Below are 22834 nucleotides of genomic sequence, written 5' to 3'. Positions count from 1 at the left end.
GAATTAATTTTTTTGTAATTATTTGATAATTTTATTTTCTAATATATAGGTATGTAATTGAAGAAATTCCCAATAATCAAAATTTGAAATACAATTGACTTGCAATAAAATGGATTTGAAAATTCTCAAAGAACTTTTTAAAAAACTATTAAAAATGGTTGATTTAGAGAAGAATTTTAGTTAAAAATTCTAGTAAATATTAATTGATTTAAAATAATGAAAATAATTTTGAAGAAGTTACAGTAACAGTATTCTTGTAATATAAAATAATAATTTCATCACTCGGACATCTTAAATTATTATAAAAAATGAAGATACCGATTGCTCCGAGTCGAAGACTCGGAGTGAACGATTTTTTCATGTTTTATAACAATAGTTTTATAAGTTATATAATTTCAGAAAAGTTTGAATTTGTATATTTTGAAAAATTTTATTTCCTATAGAAAAAATTATAACTGTTTATTTAAAAAATAATTTTTGAAAATATTAATTCCTGCGGAAAAATAATAATAATTATTTAAAAAAAAGTGAATGCTGTTTTCGAATAATTTTTCAATTAAAGAAATTCGTAAATAGAACATTTTTTTAGTAAAAATTTTAAAAAATTCAATTTTATTTTCAATTGACAAATAAAATTTATTAACATTTTTTTCCTTTATTTTTAAAAAACTTTTGAATTTTTTTAAAGCAATTTGAATTAAAAAAAAGAAATAATTTAAATTATTCCCTTATTAAAATTGAGAATTTTCTACAAAAATATTAAGAAACGGGAATATTTAATGTTTTTTTACAAAGAAAAGAATCAGTTTTTGTTTTAAGGAATAAAAATTATGCATAAAATGGATATATTTCCTATATCTTAATCATAATTTTTAAACAATTAACAATTTTTTATAAATGAAAAGGAGAAAATTTTCCATAATTTAGATTCGTCAAACGAAATTTGTTATACCGTCGGGTTAGCGCAATATCAGACTTATTCGACAAACAAAGCAAGAACATACTTATTCAGAAAAAAGGCAAGAACATGCTTATTCAAAATATAAAGTAAAAACAAACGAATTCGCAAATTAACCTTTTTAGTCAGATTTTAAATTTTACTTTTGTACAATTGTTTTACGAATAATAATTTTTATTTAGTTCCATTGAGAATAATTTTTTTAATATTTTGTTTTTCTAATATGAAAAGTATTATTGAAATAAAATTATAATATTCTTGATAATTTAAAGTCTGACTAAAAAGGTTAATTTGCGAATTCGTTTGTTTTTACTTTATATTTTGAATAAGCATGTTCTTGCCTTGTTTATTGAATAAGTATGATATTGCGCTAACCCGACGATACAAACAATATTTATTAAAGAAAAAAATAACAAAAGCATAAACAAAAACTAACTTCAAAGTGTAGACAGAAAGAATGAAATACGAAGATTATTATAGTTAATCCTTTAAAACGATTCAATTATTTTCAAAAAATATTCGAATTTCAATTATTTCAAATATCTAAATTATTTCCAATATCTAGTATTTTAAAAAAATTACACAAAAACAAATTAGTTAATAAAAAAAATTTATAATATTTATCCAAAATTCAATCATTTTCATAAATAATAAAATTCACACAGGACTTTAATTAATTTAGAATAACATTTTCAAAAAAATTTCGAAATTTGACAATAATTCAAATACTCTTATACTAAAAATAACATTTTTCATGGAAATTTAAATTTAAAAAAAAATTTTGATAAAATTCTTAGCAAGAATTCAATTATATTCACAAATAAAGTTTTCCACAAGAATTAAATTATCTAAAATAAAATTCTCATAAAATTTATTATATTACGAAAAAATTAATTACTTAATACAATGTTTCTAATATTTTTATAAAGAATTTAATTGTTTCAAAAAATAACAAAATTATTTTTAATACTATTTTATATTAATTGAACGAAAAAATTAAATTATCTTCATGAATAATCAAATTCCTCTTCAGATTTAAATTATTTTTATTACAATTTCACAGGAATTGCTAGTAAAATATAATTAATCTGAAAAATTTATTTCTAATTCCTCGAAAAAATCAATTATTAAAAAGAATTTCTTTTTTAATTCTTTGGAAGAATACAATTATTTACAAAATTTTTTTTTAATTCTTTGGAAGATTCCAATTATATTTACAAAAATATTAAAGTTCTTCCCAAGAATTCAATTATACACAGAAATTATTTTTCGAAAGAATTCAATTATGTCGATAAAAAAAATTATTCCCGAAAATTCAATTATTTTGTGGCTTTTTAATAAAATTCTTTGCAAAAATCAATTATTTTTTCATGAATAACAATATTCATTATAAGAATTTAATTATTTAAAAAAATTAATTAAATACCACACAAACATTCAATTATTGTCACAAAACTTAAATTGATATTCTTTGTAAAATTTAATTATTTTTAAAAACTTTTCACAATTCAATGATTTTCTATATCAACTATTTTTAAAATTTTCAAAGCAGAATCCAATTATTTAAAAAATTGAGCCTTCGAAAAGTATAACAAGACATAAAATTCTGATCGCCATGCTAATTCAATAGGCGTCAGAATTTTATGTGTGGTTATACTTTCCGGAAACTCAATTGTTTGTAAAAATCTTTACAAAAATTAAATTATTTTTATAAATTTTTAAATTCCTTCATGAACAATAAAATTCGCTGCAGGAATTCAATTTATTAGTAGGATAAGAAGTAAATATTTTTGATGATAATAAAGGTAAGGTCACGAAAATAAAATATAGAATGGAAAATTTATCAGTTTTGTGAAATGTCTGAAACAAGTTTTTTTGGTCGTCAAGTTTAATTTTGCGATAGCAACTTTTTTTAATTAATTATCGAGTGCGAAGTCTGCACTAATTTTCAAGAAAAAATATTTAAATTATTAAATTACTTACCTCTGATCCCTTTGATCCCTCTGATGAAATAATGCTTCCCTGTTCTGCTCGCCACTAAATTTTAATGGACTAAGTCCTGGAGCTCTCACGCAAGTTTACACCGATCTGCCGGAAATCCGGAAATTGGCCTAGGCGAATATGGTCAGTTGTAGCGGCGTGCACGCGACACGTGCTATACATACAACGTAGTGTGTTTTTACGCCACTTGGCGCTGAACATCGTAATATTCAAGTGGTAATATTTAGAAATTAGAACTTACCGACCGTAAATAAAGTATAAAGTATATACTAAGTAAATATAATTCTATTGAAAGAGAAATAATTATTACTTGTCTATTAATGAAAAGTTTATAAATATTATGTCGTTACAAGAGCGTTATATTGCCTGTTTTTTTTTCATTATCAAATTTTTTCCTTGTGATAATGTTTTTGCATGCAAGTATTGTTTTTTATTGAAATATTGGATTGAAATATTGGAACTTCATAAAAAACATTCTGCAATTTTTATTTCTATTATTGTATACCAATTTTCAATCTTAATAATCTTTTTTATTATGTTTCCTTTTTTTATTTTTCTGTAATAAACCATGTAATTTAAAGCCATGGACAAATGTCACTTCCGCCATCTGTCGCGCAAAATGCGCGGCGACATATCAACAGTTTATTCTAATATCGATCTTACACACACATACATCCTACACTAAAACTGACATTTCCCACTTTAAACATTAATTTCTCAATAATTTAGCGTTAATTTATCCTACAAAATTGATTAATTTCATCCTAAGATATTCCTTTATTCATTTCAATAGTTTTTTTTAACTGTTTTCATCTAATTTGTGAAATATTATAACGAAATACGAAGTGACGACGAAGTAACGACGAATTCGTCGTAATCTCGTAGTTCACCCATCCGCAAGGGTACCCTAATTGAGACATAATAATGCATATAATTTGCATAACGTTGTTTAATTATATTATAAATAAAAGAATATATTTATCTCTTTATTTAATTTGTTATTGATTTATTGATTATTTAATTAATACTAATTTATTTATTAATTAAACAATTAAACAATAATCAAAATTAATACTCAAGACAATATAAACGTATTAATAATAAAATTATTATTTTTAAACATTAAAAGAATTATTTCTTCAAGGAAAAATAATTAACATTAAATTGTTAAAAAATGAACAGCAATTCAATAAAACATAATAGTGTTGATAATATTAACAGTATTAATAATAACAACACTAATGTAACAATAATTATAATAATTGGAATAATAATATTTATACTTAATCAGTCAGATATTGTTAAACTAATTCTTAGTAAAACAATATAAGTATAAGTATCAATGATTATCAAATCATTATTACAATATATGCTGTTAATTTCTAAATTGTTAAAACGAATTTTAACTCGAAGTATATATATATATATATATATATAGATATAGTGGTTGCTGGGCCCTTTGAATCTTTGCTGGGGAGGAATGCGAAAGAGGAAAAGCGGAAACGTAGAGTAGAGAGAGACAGAGATAGAAAGACAAAGAAAGGCGCGCGGTCAGGGAAATCGAAGAGTAAGGCCCAGCTAGACCAATTTTTTCTACATGTCGATGTCGAAAAAGTCAACCCAAGGGAAGATACCACATTTTCACGAAGTTGAGACCTTCAAAAGAAGGGTTCTCAACTTGTGCAGTGGTGTTTTTCTTTCGCGGAATTTTCACATACATGTGACCGGTATCACACACCCAGAAATATTATTGAATTGCACCTGAAACTTGTGACCTTTTTTCTGTTTATGCTTCGTTCATTTGTCATGTTCATAACCCAGTAGAAAAGGATTTTTTAATATAGCATTTTGGACGATTGAGCAGGCCGTCTGCTCAATTGTCCAAACGGCATTTGGACAATTGGACTGGTTGCTCAATTATCCGATGCATTAGGTCCAATCATCCAAAATGTTTTTCGTGGCTAAAAACCTGCTGAATTAAGAAAAAAAGTACTGAAATGTTACAGAAACTTTAGAGAAATCTTAATTTTAGACAAATACAGAAAAATTAGGTATAAAAATACCTCGAGTGAGGAAAAAGAACAAGATTTCTAAAATATCACTTTTTAACTGACAGTGCAATGCTGTACTTGGAATTTAGTTGGCAAAGAAGTGAGGATTCTGATAAAAAGGAACACTTCATTATCCACTCTCAATACTCCTCATGTGGTAATATATTGTAGATTTCGGTTTCTAATTTTAAAAAAGAGATAATTCAGCAAAATAAAATATTATTGTTAATACACTATTATTGAAAATCTACAATTATATATCACCACATGAGGAGTATTGAGAGTGGATAATGAAGTGTTTCTTTTTATCAGAATCCTCACTTCTTTGCCAACTAAATTCCAAGTACAGCATTGCACTGTCAGTTAAAAAGTGATATTTTAGAAATCTTGTTCTTTTTCCTCACTCGAGGTATTTTTATACCTAATTTTTCTGTATTTGTCTGGAATTAAGATTTCTCTAAAGTTTCTGTAACATTTCAGTACTTTTTTTCTTAATTCAACAGGTTTTTAGCCACGAAAAACATTTTGGATGATTGGACTTAATGCATCGGATAATTGAGCAACCAGTCCAATTGTCCAAATGCCGTTTGGACAATTGAGCAGACGGCTTGCTCAATCGTCCAAAATGCTATATTAAAAAATCCTTTTTTACTGGGAACCCACCAAACCATTAACATTTTTAAGACAGTCAATGTTGAATTTACGCACGTTTTTCGTATCCTTTAACATTATAGCAGATGTAACGAAGTAAATCGTTACTTGTATAGGCAAAATTTCGTTCTGAGTCCAGTGCTATAGTTAGTGACTTTGTCTCCGTCTTTTCTATCGTTCCGTCGCATTTTTCCCAATTTTGGTATAGTCCGTTGGTCAGCGTCTTGTGTCTATCTCACCTAGTTCCCCTTCCCTGAATGATTTCTCGTCTGTTTGATAAGAGGGAGATGTCACATGGCTTTTAGCGACCCTTTCCCTTCTTTCTAATAGGTATCGTTGATATTCGACAAGGAAGGATTCATAGGAAAAATCATGAGGTGTGATAAGGAAGGAGTTTTCCCAAATTCGCTGCTGGTTCCCTGAAAAGCCGCGGATCGGAGGAACACTCGTCGCCCAGATATTAATCGAGCTGGTTGAGTTTTGAAATTGTAATTGGTCTGAATTTGTAATTTCGTTTGTGCGAAAATCAAAGTTATTTAAAGTTTAATTATTGCCATTATTTTAATATTTTAATTTCTTAATAAATTATCAGTATTGTTTTTTAATTAATTTATGTTATTTTATTTGGTGTTTTAACCTTTGAATTATTTTCTTTGTTAATTGTGTTCGAATTGACCGTTGGAGTTTGGAGACGCCGTTGGTTGTTGGCGAGTTCATTCAACGAAGGTTTGAATTTATTTATCACTGGAGATCGATGCATCGCGATTTTAATTCTCAGCAGTTCCCCCCTTTAATGAGATTTTGTTGAATTTTGTGTCCTTTGTAAATTAGAGTTTTGAGATGATAGTGACTGTTTTTCGGGTTATCGATGCAATAGTTTAAATTGAGTAATTATTAATAAACTATTAATTTCCCCGTTACACAGACAGTGTTGAATTTAAGGCAGCTCATAAATTAAGATTTACTTTTTACTGTGAAATAATCAATTTGTTCTTTTACTGGTGTCAATTCTTTCACTGGTGCAACTACCCCTCAGAACCTCTTACAGGTGAACTGAGGTTAAAGTATTATGTCGTCGCCCAACGGGAAGTTGCCAATGTTAACGATTGGTTCAATAATGGGCCATGCTTGGTGCCCAATGGTTTTTTCTTGGCAAAACAATTGGCAACCATCATTGGACCACCAATGGTTTAAACTTGGGATGATCACGCTACTGCCAATGAACGGTAGCCAAGCATCGGGCCAATATTAGTTGCCAAGGAAACAAAATCGATTTTCAAAAGCTTGATTTTTTATTGGCAGCCAACAAAAAACCAAGGTTATAAAAATTGGTTTTTTTTAATTATTAATTAAAATTTATTTTTAAAAAATATATTTTTCAAAAATTTATTTTTTAAAAATATATATTTTTTTAAATTAATAGAACATATTAATTTAATTTGTCACCTCTGGTAAAACAAAGATGAAAGACTGATAAATTCCCTCACTTTATATCTTACAGTGGAGGGATAACTGTGAATGTCTTTGCGAGAGAGGAGCAGGTACTTATATAGAGCCAGTGAAACAGGTCACAAGCGAGAAAAAATCACTAGCATGCACTCTGGCGGCGCTTGTCGGAACTGTTTTCTGGCGCGTATGCATATCCTGACGTTATCGACACAGCGCTTGGCAACCAACGTTGCGCCACTTCCGACAAGCGCCGCCAGAGTGCATGCTAGTGATTTCTTCTCGCTTGTGACCTGTTTCACTGGCTCTATATAAGTACCTGCTCCTCTCTCGCAAAGACATTCACAGTTATCCCTCCACTGTAAGATATAAAGTGAGGGAATTTATCAGTCTTTCATCTTTGTTTTACCAGAGGTGACAAATTAAATTAATATGTTCTATTAATTTAAAAAAATATATATTTTTGAAAAATATATTTTTTTAAAATTAATTTTTGAAAAATATATTTTTTGAAAATAAATTTTAATTAATAATTAAAAAAAATCAATTTTCAAAACCTTGGTTTTTTGTTGGCTGCCAATAAAAAATCAAGCTTTTAAAAATCGTTTTTGTTTTCTTGGCAATTCCTTGGCAACTAATATTGGCCCGATGCTTGGCTACCGATCATTGGTAGTAGCGTGATCATCCCAAGTTTAAACGATTGGTGGTCCAATGATGGTTGCCATTAATGTTCCAATAGTGGAACGGAGTTCGCCAAGCATGGCCCATTATTGAACCAATCGTTTACTTCCCATTGGGCGTACTTAACTTCAAATCTTTCAAAATTGCCCTTTACTTTTTTATTCAATAAATTTATTTGCAAGAATAAGTGTAATGTTATTTAAATTTCATTAGACATTCATCATTTTTGTTAGGCAAATTTATTCTTCAGTTTAAAATGTTTATTTTACAAAGAAATCGGAAAGCCCCCTGTTTCTAAGTTGGGCACCACTTTTTTTTGCTTGAGTATAAGGAAGAAATACATTTTCTTTTCAATTACGCAGAAATTTTACAAATTTGATACATTTAGGAGAATATAAAAATGCATTATTTAACTATTTTTGTTTAGAAAATATGAAGCATTGTTTTATTTTATTTATTTGCAGTGGTGGATGGCTGCGGAGACTGGCGTTTTTGTAGTATGTTTTTTCTGTTGTTTTTTGTCTTTGTTTAATTCCTAGGTTACACTTTCACGGTCTTTCTCGTGATGAAAAACACAAAAAAGAACCAAAACATAAATAAAAACAAACAAAAACAATAGGTGGCCAACTTAGGACCACTGTAAATTTTTACAAGTTTCAAATTATTATGCTAATAAAAAAAATTTCATTAAAAAATCAACAGAACCTCTTATTACAACATTAAATAGAGGAACTAGCGCACACATTCATTTAGAAATTTTTAATTATTTATCTCTTCCCAATGGGAAATTGCCAATGTTCACCATTGGCTAAATAATGGACCAATATTGGCTGCCAACAGTTTTTTCTTGGTCAAACATTGGCAACCAATATTGGGTCACTATTGCCAGAGTCTTGGGATGATCACGACTTTGCCAAGCATTGGCAGCCAATATTGTATCAATATTGGCTGCCAAGACAAATGCCGGACTTTCCAAGCGTTGGATATTCATTGGCAACAAATATTGGACCAATATTGGTGACCAATTAATTACCAATGCTTTAAATTAAATTATTGCTTGGTTATTTATTGGTTACCAATACTGAACCAACGTTTGAAATCAATATTTTACAAATACTAACACATAGCAAAAATTTTTCAAAAAAAAAAAACAAATTAAATTACTAATCTAAAGAAAAAGAATAATTAATTTAATTAGAACACTCTGTTAAAAACAGAATGTGATAAAAATCAGACAAAGACAAAATTCGTCTAAGTTTGAGAATGCAAGCGTCTCTCCTTATATAGAACTGGTAACACAACTTGCTGGTGAGTGAAAGAAGCTCTGGCGCACCCTGGTGTTCGATTTTAAAATGTCCCGCGCTGCTTCAAAGTATATGCTCGAAATTACTTTGGATAAGTGCCACCAGGGTACGCCACAGTTTTTTCCTCTCACCAGCAAGTTGTGTTACCAGTTCTATATAAGAAGAGACGCTTGCATTCTCAAACGTAGACAAATATTATCTTTGTCTGATTTTTATCACATTCTGTTTTTAACAGAGTGTTCCAATCAAATTAATTTTTTTTTCTTTAGATTAGTAATTTATTTTTTTTTTTTTTGAAAAATTTTTGCTATGTGTTGGTATTTGTAAAATATTGATTTTAAACGTTGGTTCAGTATTGGTAACCAATAAATAACCAAGCAATAATTTAATTTAAAGCATTGGTAATTAATTGGTCACTAATATTGGTCCAATATTTGTTGCCAATGAATATCCAACGCTTGGAAAGTCCGGCATTTGTCTTGGCAGCCAATATTGATCCAATATTGGCTGCCAATGCTTGGCAAAGTCGTGATCATCCCAAGACTCTGGCAATAGTGGCCCAATATTGGTTGCCATTATTGTACCATTATTGGTACTGCTGGCTCCCAATATAGGACCATTATTGCGCCAATGGTTAATTTCCCATTGGGTTCTAGCTGCTCTCGAAAAAACAAGAAAAATTAAAATTTTTTGTCGTTTACAATATTATTATCCTCACAATGCGTAGAAGAATCTTAGATTATAATTAGGTCCATAAATTATGTCATGGTTTATCAATATATCACACCACGAAATTATAGATTCGTCCAGTATACCCTTTGAGAAACGCAGGGTGGCCAACTTAGGCCCACAGCGAACTTAGGACTACTCTCCCCTATTATTTTAGAGAGAGTACATATTAAAAAATATAAACATTTAGTAAATAAAGCAATGTTTTGTCAGACCGATTATACAATAAAATTTAATTTTTTAATAGAAAACGAGATAGTGATAAGTTGTTGGTTGAAAAGAGAATTTTGTCTGTCAAACTTAGAATCGCAAAATTTCTAAATTAGAATAGTCAATAATTGATGAGAAGAAAAAGTACCTAAATATTAATTTTTATGTAGAAAAATAGATTTTTGTCAAATGAGGTAAAAGTAGTTTCCGACGAATTTCCGAGTAGAAAAGTTAATTTTTCGTCACACTAATACTAGAAAAAGAAAAAAGTAACTTCCCACTGATACAAGCTGAAAAAAGAATATTTATATTTACATTATTTTATTTTATTTCTATAATTAATTTGTCTGAAAGTGTAAAAAAGATAAAATAAAACAGTAAAGGCAACATACAAACATTATTTTTTCGCAGTAAAATACTAAAATATGCTGAAAACGATATGTCAGAAGGAAAGTAACACTATGGTATTAACTATCGATTAAAATATATATGTTTATTCTTCCTTTTATAAAACGTTTGAACATAAAATAAAACTTTATGGCGAGTCGGTGGACCTGTAAAATTTGTGGGTCATCTCTTATTATAGATGAAATTTATATTTCACGTAATAATATATTATTGAACCGTCTAATTTAAATTCGAAACAATTTTATTTACATAAATGCTTCATAATTAAACAAATATGAAATTACAATTTTAAATTTTTTATTCCTTTTTTCATGCAAGGCAATTTTTTATTATAAATACAAAAACACAATTACAAAAAAATATTAATATTACTTTTTATTACTTTCTTTTAGTATCTAATTTTAAAACAAAAAATCCAAAGATTCGTAAAAAAAATTACAATAACTAAAAATGTATTTAATAATAATAATAATAAAATTTATTAATTTATCCATCGAAGGATTATTTTTTCAAAATGTTTGAAAACTGATTTGGTTTTGATTTAGACACTTTTTTGTGTTAATTTAAGCTGTAATTTATTTATTTATTTAGTAGGGGAGAGGGCCCTAAGGTGGTCACCCATCTTTTGAACGACTGTAGATTTCAAATGGAATTATATATAAAGGTCAATAATACGGCGTTTGAAACTTTATCTTATTACCTAACTTCCTATCATAAAGTTTTTTTTATTTCATTAATAAAAAAAAAGTTATGGCACTTTTTAAAAAAAGTTGAAAATTCGACTTTTAAAAAAGTGGCCCCAAGGTGGTCACCATACAAAAATTCACTAAAAAAGTTTTAAAAAAATGTAAAAAATGTATTATTAAGTTGTTTATATTTAATATTAATTGTTTTGCAGGATCACATAAACATTTATTACATATTTTTTTTGCACTTTGTCCTTTCGTCAAAAATGATACTTTTTGTGTATGTATTAGATAGGTAAAATTTTGAAAATAATTCTATTTTATTATTATTCATCATAAAACTTAAAAATTGATAAAATTCACATTCACAGTGATAAATGTTGATAAATATGGCGTATAAACATATTTTCATAAAAAATCAAAAGTGACCACCTTGTGGCCAAAAAAGTGTCCACCTTAGGGCCAAGACAGAATTTTTTAAACGTTAATGAAAAAATTTTTTAAAGCACAATATTAATTATATTCATTTGGAATATTATTGTACGACATATAAAGATAATTATAACGATTTTTATTAATTTAAAATGGTTAATTTCGATGATTTTAACACCCTGAGAAAAAAATTTCTCGATCATTTAAAAACAGAAATTTTACGACTTTCACGTTACAAAGAGACTCATACGACTATTTACCTCAAAACTTTACTAAAATCTTTGTCTTCTCAAATAATAACAATAACAAAAAACATTTGAAGATACTAACTAATATACAAAAATTTTCTTAGGGTGACCACCTTAGGGCCCTGACCACCTTGGGGCCCTCTCCCCTATATAAACGGGCTTATATTGCCCTTTCGTACAATGTACTGAACAATGAAAATCTTACATTACTAGTTGACCGCATTGTTATTATTTTTGTCGAAAATCTGCTTGCGTATAGTTCTCTAACAAACGCATTAAGCGAAACGCCACAAAAATTTACTCTGTCATAAAACTGATTTGCCTCACGACTCAACCTATTGACCACTGAATTTTCTAAGTAATTAGTTCTAATAAGTTGTTGATTAAATAATGGAACTTCAGTTCTGGGAGAATGCTTTGCTGCAAAAAAACAAAATAAACTTAAGAGATCTGAACAATTAAGTAAACCATTAATGACTTTAAATAAAAACAGGAGATCTGCAAAAAGAAATCTCTGAGATATAGGGTAAGTGTGCCAATTACTGCAAATGCCCCAACTACTGTCAGTTTGAATAAAACTGATGATTTAAAATATTTAGTATGAATATAATTTTTGTAATGAAAGAATTAATTTTATTTATAATGTTATTTAAATAATTACAATGAAAATAACCATATAAAAAATATTTTTATAATTTTTATATTAATTTCAAATATGCAAGTGACAAAAATGGCTAATTTTACTTCAGAGATTTGTGGACATGCCATATGTACGCGTTGTGGAAAAGTATATATATTTTTGTCTTTCAAGAAAAAATATTTATTGCAATAGTATTCTTCGCTTTAAAAATAAATAATTTTTCAAAATATCTATAATAAAACATAAAAAAGTAAGTATTTTAACCTTTTTTTATTGAAACAATATTTGGGACATGATTTTTCTCTTTTCCCCAATTACTGTCAGTCGCGAAAAATGTGTGACATGACCAAGCAAACTTGACATAAACGTCAACGCTATGGGTCTCACGTGAGATTAAATTTTTGCTTAGCTTAGTTTAGTTTTAGCTTATAGGTTTTAAACAGTAGTTAAATAAGTGCAATGAGTAACCGAAAGAAAAAAAATGTTCCAAAGAAGGTGGAGAAAAAAAACCAAAGAGAAGTAGAATGCAATATTCTAAAGATAGTGTAAAATTAGCTCTACAAGAGGTTATGTCAGGCAAATCGGAAAAATTAAAATTTCAAAGAGAATCCGAGAAATTAATGAAAAAGAACAAAAATGAAAGATTTGGAAAAAAGAAGAAAGCAAAATAAGAATTTCTTTTTAAAAAAGTGGATAAATAAAAAAAGAAACAAAAAATCTTTGAGAGTTTTCTAAAAAATGTGTTCTTATTTCTTACCCTTTCTTTTTTGTTATAATATAATAATTTAATTTCATTAATAACAGTTTTTTTTTAATAAAATGTGTTAAAACTCCTAAGTTCTTTTTATTTATAATAATTTAATTTAATTGTAATAGAATAGCAGTTTTCAGACAAAATATTTATAGTAATTACGTCATTTGCAGTAATTGGGGCATTGATTGACAGTAACTCACACAAACTGACAGTAACACCAGCATTGACAATTTTTTAAAAATGTGTGTTTTTCTAAGTTAAATATGTTTCTTTTAGAGTTGGAATCCTACATTTACTTTTATTAGATCCCAATATTGCTAGAAATACTAGTTTTATATTATTATTTTACTTAATATAAATGTTTAATATCTTTAAAATCGATGCTGGATTAGAAGTGACAGTAATTGGCACATTTACCCTAGTTGGAATATTAAATCTTTTTCTAAGGTCAGTATAGTCGTGATCATAGAAGTTCTAATGCTTTATAATACCTAATTTTATTTAATTTTTGTTGCGGGCAATTCTAATCAATGCTAATTCACATAGACATTGGAGATCTCATCTAGGAGGAAATTTGTTGCAGGGAATTAATTTTAATTTACTTTGGTAAAATTTACTTATTCAGGAATAGTAAAAACTAAGCAGAATTTTCAGACATTTCAGACTTTGTTTTACTTTGAATATATAAAAATTAAAGTTTATTTTTTGTAATAAATAACAGCAACAAAAGTTACTTTTTATTTTTTCGTGGTTCTTAAAAATTTTTTAGATAAGGTTAGGTTTCTTATTGTTTTAAATAATGACTTACTGATATAAACGAAGATTTTAATATTTCTAATATTTTAAAAATATTTTTTTATGATCATTATTTCAATGTTTAAATTTTCAATATTTTCATCTTACATCTTAAAATAAGATGTTTTCTAAAGTCTCTTATTGGTGTCTAAGATGCTTTATATGTTTTAATAGTGATAAAAATATTTCTTTCATCTTAGAAAAGTAAGTTACTTTGGCAAGTTTTTTAAAGTAGCTTAAATTAACATGTTTCTGGCGCAATAAGATGTTTAGCGAAAAAATTACTTATAAAATGTGACAAAAATGTAAGTTACTAAAATCAAAGATACATATTTTATACATAATTTATATTTACACACTGCAAAAAGAAGCATCTTAAAGTACATTGTAGTCACTTTTGAAACGTTTAAAACATCTTATTTTTCCAACTTCCATCTTAGAAATTAATGCATTTTTAAGATGCTTTTGATAACTTTTTGGAAACAACTTAAAAGTGACTACAAAAATATCTTAAAATAAGATACCTTCTTTTTACAGTGCATTTAACCTCAAAACTTTATTTCCAAAAAATACTGAAAATGTGTAAAGCATATCATTGTTATTAAGATACTTTTAACATCTTAAATTAAGATATTTTAAATAACTAAAAAATGTCTACCAAAACATTTTAAAATACTTCTTTTTGCAGTGTAAACATACATAAACGTAAAATAGAATTGTCATTTGCTCTTTCTTTTTTTATCATATCTCATTTGAATTGATTTTGCAAGTTATTTTTATTTTTGCATTTTGCGCCTAATTTAAAAGTCACGGTCTTATTCTTCTTCAAAAGCGATATGTAGGTAACATAATGAATAATCATAATAAAAAAATTGATGATGATAATACCCTTTGTCCATACAGTTAGTGAAACTGAAACGTGCACTAGTTTTGTATGAAATGCTGCAGGCTAACGCGATAAAATCTTATTGCCTTTAGTGCAAAAGAGGAAACGAGTAACAAATACACTGATAACACGTGGAACTAAAAGTGAACAACAACTGAGAAAAGAACGAAAAACATCTTTCAGTTTCTATATATGTGACCTGGTCTATGAAAAGGGACCTTACGTGTCAAAAAATCTTTTTTTACTTTTTTGTTGATTCGGATAGGGTTTGAAACGCTCTTTAAGATGGTGAAAACCAAAAAATCATAAGTTGATTAGAAGTTTAAAAAAAAAATTTTAAGTTAAAAGAAACAAGAGTAAAAATTTGAAAAAACTGATTTTTTGTTATTATACAAATTAAAATAACGAAGACGATAATTTTTTATTATTTAGAAAAGTTGACAGTTTCTTTGACAACTGTCAACAGTTAAAATTCAAATTTGATATCATATTCGTAATCAGCGATCTCAAAACCTTATTACTGTCTTTTTTACAAAAAACGATCACTTTTTAGAGAAGTTGACAGCTGTCAACTGTCAAATTGTCAATTTAGCATCATATTCGTAATCAGCGGCCTCGAAAACCCTTACAAACATTTGTCACTTGTTTATACTTATTGTTGCAAGTTAGAAAACTTAGATTACTTTTTCTATGTTTGGGGAGTTTGTTATTAATTTATATAAACAATTATTAAAAAAAAATTTTCATTACTTGTATGTTATTTATTTAGATACTGTGATTCACGGTGAAGAAAATAAGCCTAAATTTATTAAAAAATATTAATATTTAAAAAAGTTACAAGGGTTTTTCTAAGTTAAACTTTAACTGCTGTTTTCTCGAAAACTTGTTTTCGCACGTAATAACCCGTGTAGAAATTACCCTACTAGGGCCATAGTAAGGAATGAAACGCCGCGCCCGATCAGGCCCAGATCGGGGCGACAAGAAAATGTGGATTTCCAGATCAGGGCCATATCGGGCGCGGCGTTTCATTCCCTAATAGGTCGGCCCTATCCGGCCCTGATCAGGGCCCCAGCAAAATTTCTACACGGGAAGGTCCCTTTTCACTGTCCAGGTCACATATAGGTTTTTCCTAATGTTGCATTTTTGTCACCAATTGCTTGGGCAAAGTGTCATTTGAAATAACAGAATCCTGCTACAAAATGTGTCAATTGTAAAAACTCTTATCTTTATTTATTTTTAACCCTTTCACACTGTTGTTCTCTTCGTTCTTTTTATCGGTATTTATATAATGTTTGTGATCAAAAGAAGCAAAAAAAGTTTTAAGATACATTTTTTTGTGATAATTTTCCTCAGTGTTTTTTACTTTCATTATTTCTTTATAAAATAAAATTTTATATTTTTTATATTTCCTTATGTTTCTTTTTTTATACTTCATTTTTTATATTTTTTTATGTATTATTATATTATATTTTTTAAAAAATATATAATTATATTTATTTTTTTGATATCTATACTTATATTTATTTATATTCTTATTTTCATATTCTATATCTAGTATATGCTTTTGTATATTTTGTTGTCTTTAATTCTTTTTTTTATATTCATTAATTTTTTTAATAAAAAGTAAGAATATATTTTTGATTCAAAAAACCCTATAGAAATAGTAAATCTACTAAATAATTTTTCTTTATTTTTAATACAATTTGACTATTTAGTACATAATTCTTTTTTATAGTACAAATCCATAATACATTGTGTACATAATATTTAAATTTATGTTACAGGCCTCATTTTATTCGACTGCACTGAAAACCCTGATCTCTGTGTCGACTGTGATACTGCTTGGCCTCATATTTGCTTATCATGCTTTAGAAGTTCAGGTGCGTAGTGAAATTTTTAACAATAAACTTATATCTTCAGGTATTAGAATCGAATAACAAAACTTAAAAGAGTATAAAATAAGTCAATACTCTATCTAATTTTAATTTATCGAATTTTTCATTTGCTAAAATTTTTATGGAACAGAAAGTCATTTAGACGAATTTTTAATACACATAAAAAGTATTACAGATAATTCTTTTTTAGCCGAAATTTTCTTTTTTAATTCTAATATTTCAACACTGAAAAAATTACATTCTATATTTAAGAAAAATCTACTTAAATATAAGGCGCCAAGAATATTCCCTACTTAAATTAAATGGAAATATTCTTACAATAAGAGTAATATTCTTGGCGCCTATTTAAGTAGATTTTCTTAAATTTAGAATGTAATTTTTTCAGTGAAGAAAGAAAGAAATTAATTTTGAATTTCAATTTCAGAAAGTTTCAAAAAAAAAATGTGAAAATTATTTTAAAGTTTATTTCTTGTTTCTAAATTAAAAATATACTTTCTAAATCAATTTTATATTTTTTATACCATTTTTTACAATTGCATTTCAGATTCTCTTTTTTTGTGATTATAATGATAAATATACTCTGAAACAATTAATTTCCATTTATACCATTTTTTTAAATTTAAATAAGTTTGTTTTATATTTTCTTAAATTCGTTTCTTATTTTTAAATTAAAAATATACTCTTAATAATAAATTCTACTTCTTTAAACAATTTTTGCAAAAATGCAATTTAAGAATTCATTATTATTTTTCTTTTTGTTATAATTTGTTTCCTATTTTTAAATTAAAAGTTTCATTTAAGATAAATTTTTCCATTTTATACAACTTTTGAAAAATTCAGAAAATTTATTGTTTCCCGTGTGGAAAATGAAAATTGGTCCTAGCCAGGTCCTACCTATTTTGCCCTGTTAATAGCTTGGTCCTAGGCTGGCAGTGTAGGTTGGACCAACAATGGGTGGTGATGCGATTCTAGTCTGGTCCTAACTTGGGAGCCTAGTTAGGACCAGTTTATGGGTCCATTTTAGGACCTAGAAAGGACCATCTCAGACAGTATTTTCTATTTCATTATAATTTTAATTAGTTAATAATATTTGTTAAAGAAATAACCTAAATTATTAATAATAAGTGAGCAATTCCATGTGAAGTGATCGACGATTTTTGGACATTGTTAGCAATTTTCTTGAAACTTTTTTTCCTTGTAGCTATAAGGATAAGATATGATAAAGTGAAGGCGATTTTGAAAATTTCGAAAAAATTTTGAAAATATTCAAATTTAAAAATTTATGTACTAATTTTTTAAAATTAAGATAACTCCAGTTGTTTTCAACATTTTTTCAAAATTTTTTTTTTCAATTTCTCAGTATAACTAGTACTTTTTAAATAAATTTTTTAGAAACAAAAATTTTTAGAAATTATTAAAAATTTTTCAAAAAAAAATTTTTTTTTTAATTTTTTGAAAAACACCCCCCCTCCGATTTTTTTTATTTTTTTTATAATGATAGCCAAAAGTAATAAGAAAATTTTCGTAAAAGTTTTATAATGGGATCGCGATAACTTTTCGAGAAATCAACGAAAAAGTCTATGGCGCCCCGTTGAGACTGACGCGCTCACGTACGTATGTCCAAGAAGTTGGCAACGCCATTTCATTTTTTCTCATCAAAATTTTGATAAAACTAAAAAACGAAAATTGTGCTACACTTAGAAAACGATAACAAATATTGTGCTGAAAAAAAATTAAAATATTTTTTAAAAATTAAAAAAAATTTCTTATTATACTTCAATTTTTTTGAACATTTTTCCAAAAATCAAAATTTTGAAAAAATAAATTTTGTGCTGAATTGTTCTCAGCGAGGACAATAAAAAAAGTGTATAAGAGTTTTTGAAAAAGTTAATAATTATTCAAGAAAATCATATTTTTTGAGTCTAAAATTTTTTGAATATTTTTCAAAAATCATAATTTTGAAAAAATAAATTTTGTGCTGAATTGTGCTCGGCGAGCACAATAAAAAAGTCTAAAAAACAATTTTACAACAGTTTTACAACAGCTCTATCTCATTCATTGCAATGAATAGAATTGTTTTAATTAAATTACTATTTTAGCTATATATGTGATTTTAATATTATGTACCTGCATACTTCTAAAAAAATAGTAGCCCACAATTCCCTGAATGCTTCATTTTACAAAAAGCTTTGTATTATTTTTTTATTTAAATTTCATGCAAATTTTTTTTGGAGTCGAAGTAAAAGAAAAAGAAACAATATATATTAAAAATTTTTTTAACTAGGCAATTCTTTTAAATTCTTGTAAAAACTTGAACGCCCAAAATAAATATTTTATTGCAATTTTCAGTTGGTTGTTGTTTATGACTTATAGGTAATTGGGAAATACTGTAAAGTTATAAAATGCTAATGAAAAATTTACTTTTGACAAACCAAAGAAAATAAAAAAATTGGATGATCAAAAATTTTTAAAAATTGTTAAATAATGGAGGTGACCCACAATTCCCCAATTTCCTCTATGATTATTCTCAAACAATTCTTTAACTTTTTGAAACATTGTTTTGAGACTGTATTATTGTGCTCACGAGCACAATTCGGGACAAATTTTATTTTTCCAAACTTTTGATTTTTCAAAAAGGTTCAAAAAGTGTGATTTTTTTAAATAATTATTAACTTGTACAATTGTTCTTAGACTTTTTTATTGTCCTCGCTGAGAACAATTCAGCACAAATTTTATTTTTCCAAAATTTTGATTTTTGAAAAATGTTCAAAAAAATTGAAGTATAATAAGAAATTTTTTTTAATTTTTAAAAAATATTTTAATTTTTTTCCAGCACAATATTTGTTATCGTTTTCTAAGTGTAGCACAATTTTCGTTTTTTAGTTTTATCAAAATTTTGATGAGAAAAAATGAAATGGCGTTGCCAACTTCTTGGACATACGTACGTGAGCGCGTCAGTCTCAACGGGGCGCCATAGACTTTTTCGTTGATTTCTCGAAAAGTTATCGCGATCCCATTATAAAACTTTTACGAAAATTTTCTTATTACTTTTGGCTATCATTATAAAAAAAATAAAAAAAATCGGAGGGGGGGTGTTTTTCAAAAAATTAAAAAAAAATTTTTTTTTGAAAAATTTTTAATAATTTCTAAAAATTTTTGTTTCTAAAAAATTTATTTAAAAAGTACTAGTTATACTGAGAAATTGAAAAAAAAAATTTTGAAAAAATATTGAAAACAACTGGAGTTATCTTAATTTTAAAAAATTAGTACATAAATTTTTAAATTTGAATATTTTCAAAATTTTTTCGAAATTTTCAAAATCGCCTTCACTTTATTATATCTTATCCTTATAGCTACAAGGAAAAAAAGTTTCAAGAAAATTGCTAACAATGTCCAAAAATCGTCGATCACTTCACATGGAATTGCTCAAGTATTAGTTTTAATTAATTATTATTTTTTTCAATTAAGTGATGACCAAAAGCGAATTCATAAATAATGTTAGTATATGTAGAGATTAATATATATTCCTCTAATATATACATTAAAAATTATAAAAAAAATTAGAAATTTGTTAATTAAATTATTTTACAGTATATATAATCATTAAATTGCATACTTATACGAATACAACGCAGAAAAATCGGAATAAACGCAAACCTAAGAAGTAAATAAAATCGAACGCACGCGGGAATCGAACCTACGACCTACGGACTACGAGACTAACGCCCTAACCACTATGCTAATGAAACTAGTTGAGATGAAAATTTTTATTGTCAGTGACTTGTGGACTTGCTTTTGATGATTCAATATAGTAATTATTGACACTAATACACGATAATAAATAAAAAAAATAGTTTAACAACAACAATAATAATAAAATAATATCCAAATATAAAAATTCAAAAATTAATATTTTTATATTATATCAAGAAAAAAATATCTGTACATTTTCGTTAAAAACAGGTTTTTCATTGTTCTCAATCATTTTCAACATTAATTTCTTGGTCTAAAAAAAATATTCGTCTTTTGGACTTGGAAATTTTTCCTAATTAATTAAGCGGGTGATCCACTTTTTAAAAAAATGTCAAAAAAATGTATGTTAAAAACACGTTTTTCATTATTCTAAATCATTTTAAGCATTAATTTTTTGTTGCAAAAAATTTTTTAGACTTGGACTTAGAAATTTTTACTAATGAAACTAGGAAGCCCAGGTAGGTCCTGGGTTGGACCTGGGTGGGTCAGCCCACATTCGAATTGCAATATCTCTTAGTGTTTAGCACCAACTTAAACAAAACTTCAAATCAGCGAACGAAATTAGAAATATACTTTCCTAATGATAATTATATTGCAGTCTGTATCTGTTTAAATAAATAAATAAATTTTGCTGTTATATTAACTTTTGTAACAAATTACTTAAAAATTTGCAGTTTTTATCTAACTTCGCGATTATTACACTTGAGTAGTGAAATATGAAGATAATTTATAATTTTAACAATTCAGCATTTGTTTAAACAAAAAATTGTTGTTATTTATTAATTCTTAAGACAATAAAGCGTCTAGACACTTGTAGTCTTTTAAAATTTTGCAATTAACTAATCTGAGTATTTACTTATTGCAAAATTAGAAAAAACTGCTAGTTTCTAGGTTGATTGTGTAAAAAGTTAGTAAATAACAATTATTTGTTTAAACAATTGCTGAATTAATAAATTAATAAATTAACTTTATTTTATAGTATTTGTATAATTTTCTGATTTATGTCAAACAATAAATTGTTTAAACAAATATGATTATCAATTAATTTTATAAATATTAATTGAGAATATTTATCAATTTTTACATGTTTTTCATGTATCAATTTTGACACTTTATTTTCCTAAAAATTTTTCTAAGTCATAACTGGATCTCCTAGCTAGTACCAAGTTAGGACCAGCCTAGGATATATAAAAAGGGGTTGCCAAGTTAGGTCCAAGCTAGGGCCAATAATCATTTTAGGCATAGCATGGTGATTTCTACACGGGTTTCAAAATTCCTTTCTTATTTTCAAGTTGTGAACATTCTCTGAAATAATTTTTTCCTTTGTATGAAGGTTTTCAAAAATTAAAATTCAGAATTTATTTTTTAAATTAAGTATTAAATATCTCCAAAAGTACAATCATATTTAACCCTTTGAGGACCAAATTTTTTCTTAAAAAATCGCGATTTTTCATTTTTAAGCAAACTTTTCAGGGAAAGTTATTGAAGTTTTTTACTTAAAGACCAGTGTTTGTGATACGAAATTTTCCAGACTATGTGAAAATTATTGTTTCAATATTCAGTTTTGAAAATTAAGAAATTTATGCCCGAGTTAATAAAAAAATGTTCATGTTGCCTGAAAGCAACACTGGTCCTCAAAGGGTTAAAATTTCATTCCATCAAATAGAAAAGACAATAAAATAGCTCGAAATACAAAAATTACAATATTGTTTTTGCAAAAAAAATTTAATCTCTTGAAAATTGAAAACAAATTAATTATATCCATTATCATCGCAGAATTGTTATTCTTTTTAACAATAATTCTTCATAGCCACTGATAAAATAACAATAAAAAACTAGTAATTTTTCTTTTAGATATCAAAGTTTTCATAATCCTTGTTTTTGTTGAATTATAAATTTTCCTAAAGCTATTATAAAGTTTCTGATATACTTTATAATATATCAAGAGAGAGAAAGAGAATAAAAGTAGTCATCCCTATTATCTCTATATATACACCAAAAATATTATATTTGTATACAATTTATAATGTGGAAAAGAGCTCTAAACGAAACTCACAAAATATATACCTAAAAGTCTCTTTTGTAGATTTGGAAAACTTTTCTTGGAGTTGATCCGAGATTTTCCATTGTGTAAAATCCCTGACAGATCCGCACGGAATAGCATTTCTTCTATTGTGTCAAAGCCTTTAAGATTTCTAGGAATACTATTTCTTCTTCGTTTTTCTTCTTCTTTACATTATTGGTTATTTTTTCAGATTACTTTATCTTTTGGCCTAATTATTTTTATATATATGGGTGATGAAATT

At 26.7% G+C, this 22834-nt stretch overlaps 2 protein-coding genes across 6 annotated transcripts in view; one reads left to right on the top strand and one right to left on the bottom strand.

Annotated features, from left to right (window-relative positions):
- LOC122497697 overlaps positions 1-3809 on the bottom strand; it is a 49583-nt gene extending 45774 nt beyond the window's left edge. Inside the window, exon 1 of one of the 2 annotated variants that reach the window (XM_043604963.1) lies at positions 2942-3809. The gene's annotated coding sequence lies outside the window, so the exon portion shown is untranslated. The remainder of the gene's footprint in view (positions 1-2941) is intronic. The other variant, XM_043604962.1, reaches the window with a different exon arrangement.
- LOC122497695 (small conductance calcium-activated potassium channel protein) overlaps positions 1-22834 on the top strand; it is a 659102-nt gene that overhangs the window by 497978 nt on the left and 138290 nt on the right. For all 4 annotated transcript variants that reach the window (XM_043604959.1, XM_043604958.1, XM_043604961.1 and 1 more), the window contains one exon: positions 16665-16760. In XM_043604959.1, the coding sequence (XP_043460894.1) occupies positions 16665-16760 (96 nt within the window). The remainder of the gene's footprint in view (positions 1-16664; positions 16761-22834) is intronic.

Source organism: Leptopilina heterotoma, unplaced genomic scaffold, assembly GCF_015476425.1.
Source record: "Leptopilina heterotoma isolate Lh14 unplaced genomic scaffold, ASM1547642v1 Lhet_135, whole genome shotgun sequence".
NCBI lineage: Eukaryota > Metazoa > Arthropoda > Insecta > Hymenoptera > Figitidae > Leptopilina > Leptopilina heterotoma.
The sequence above is the reverse complement of the archived record's forward strand: the minus strand, read 5'-3'. Positions and strand labels throughout refer to the sequence as shown.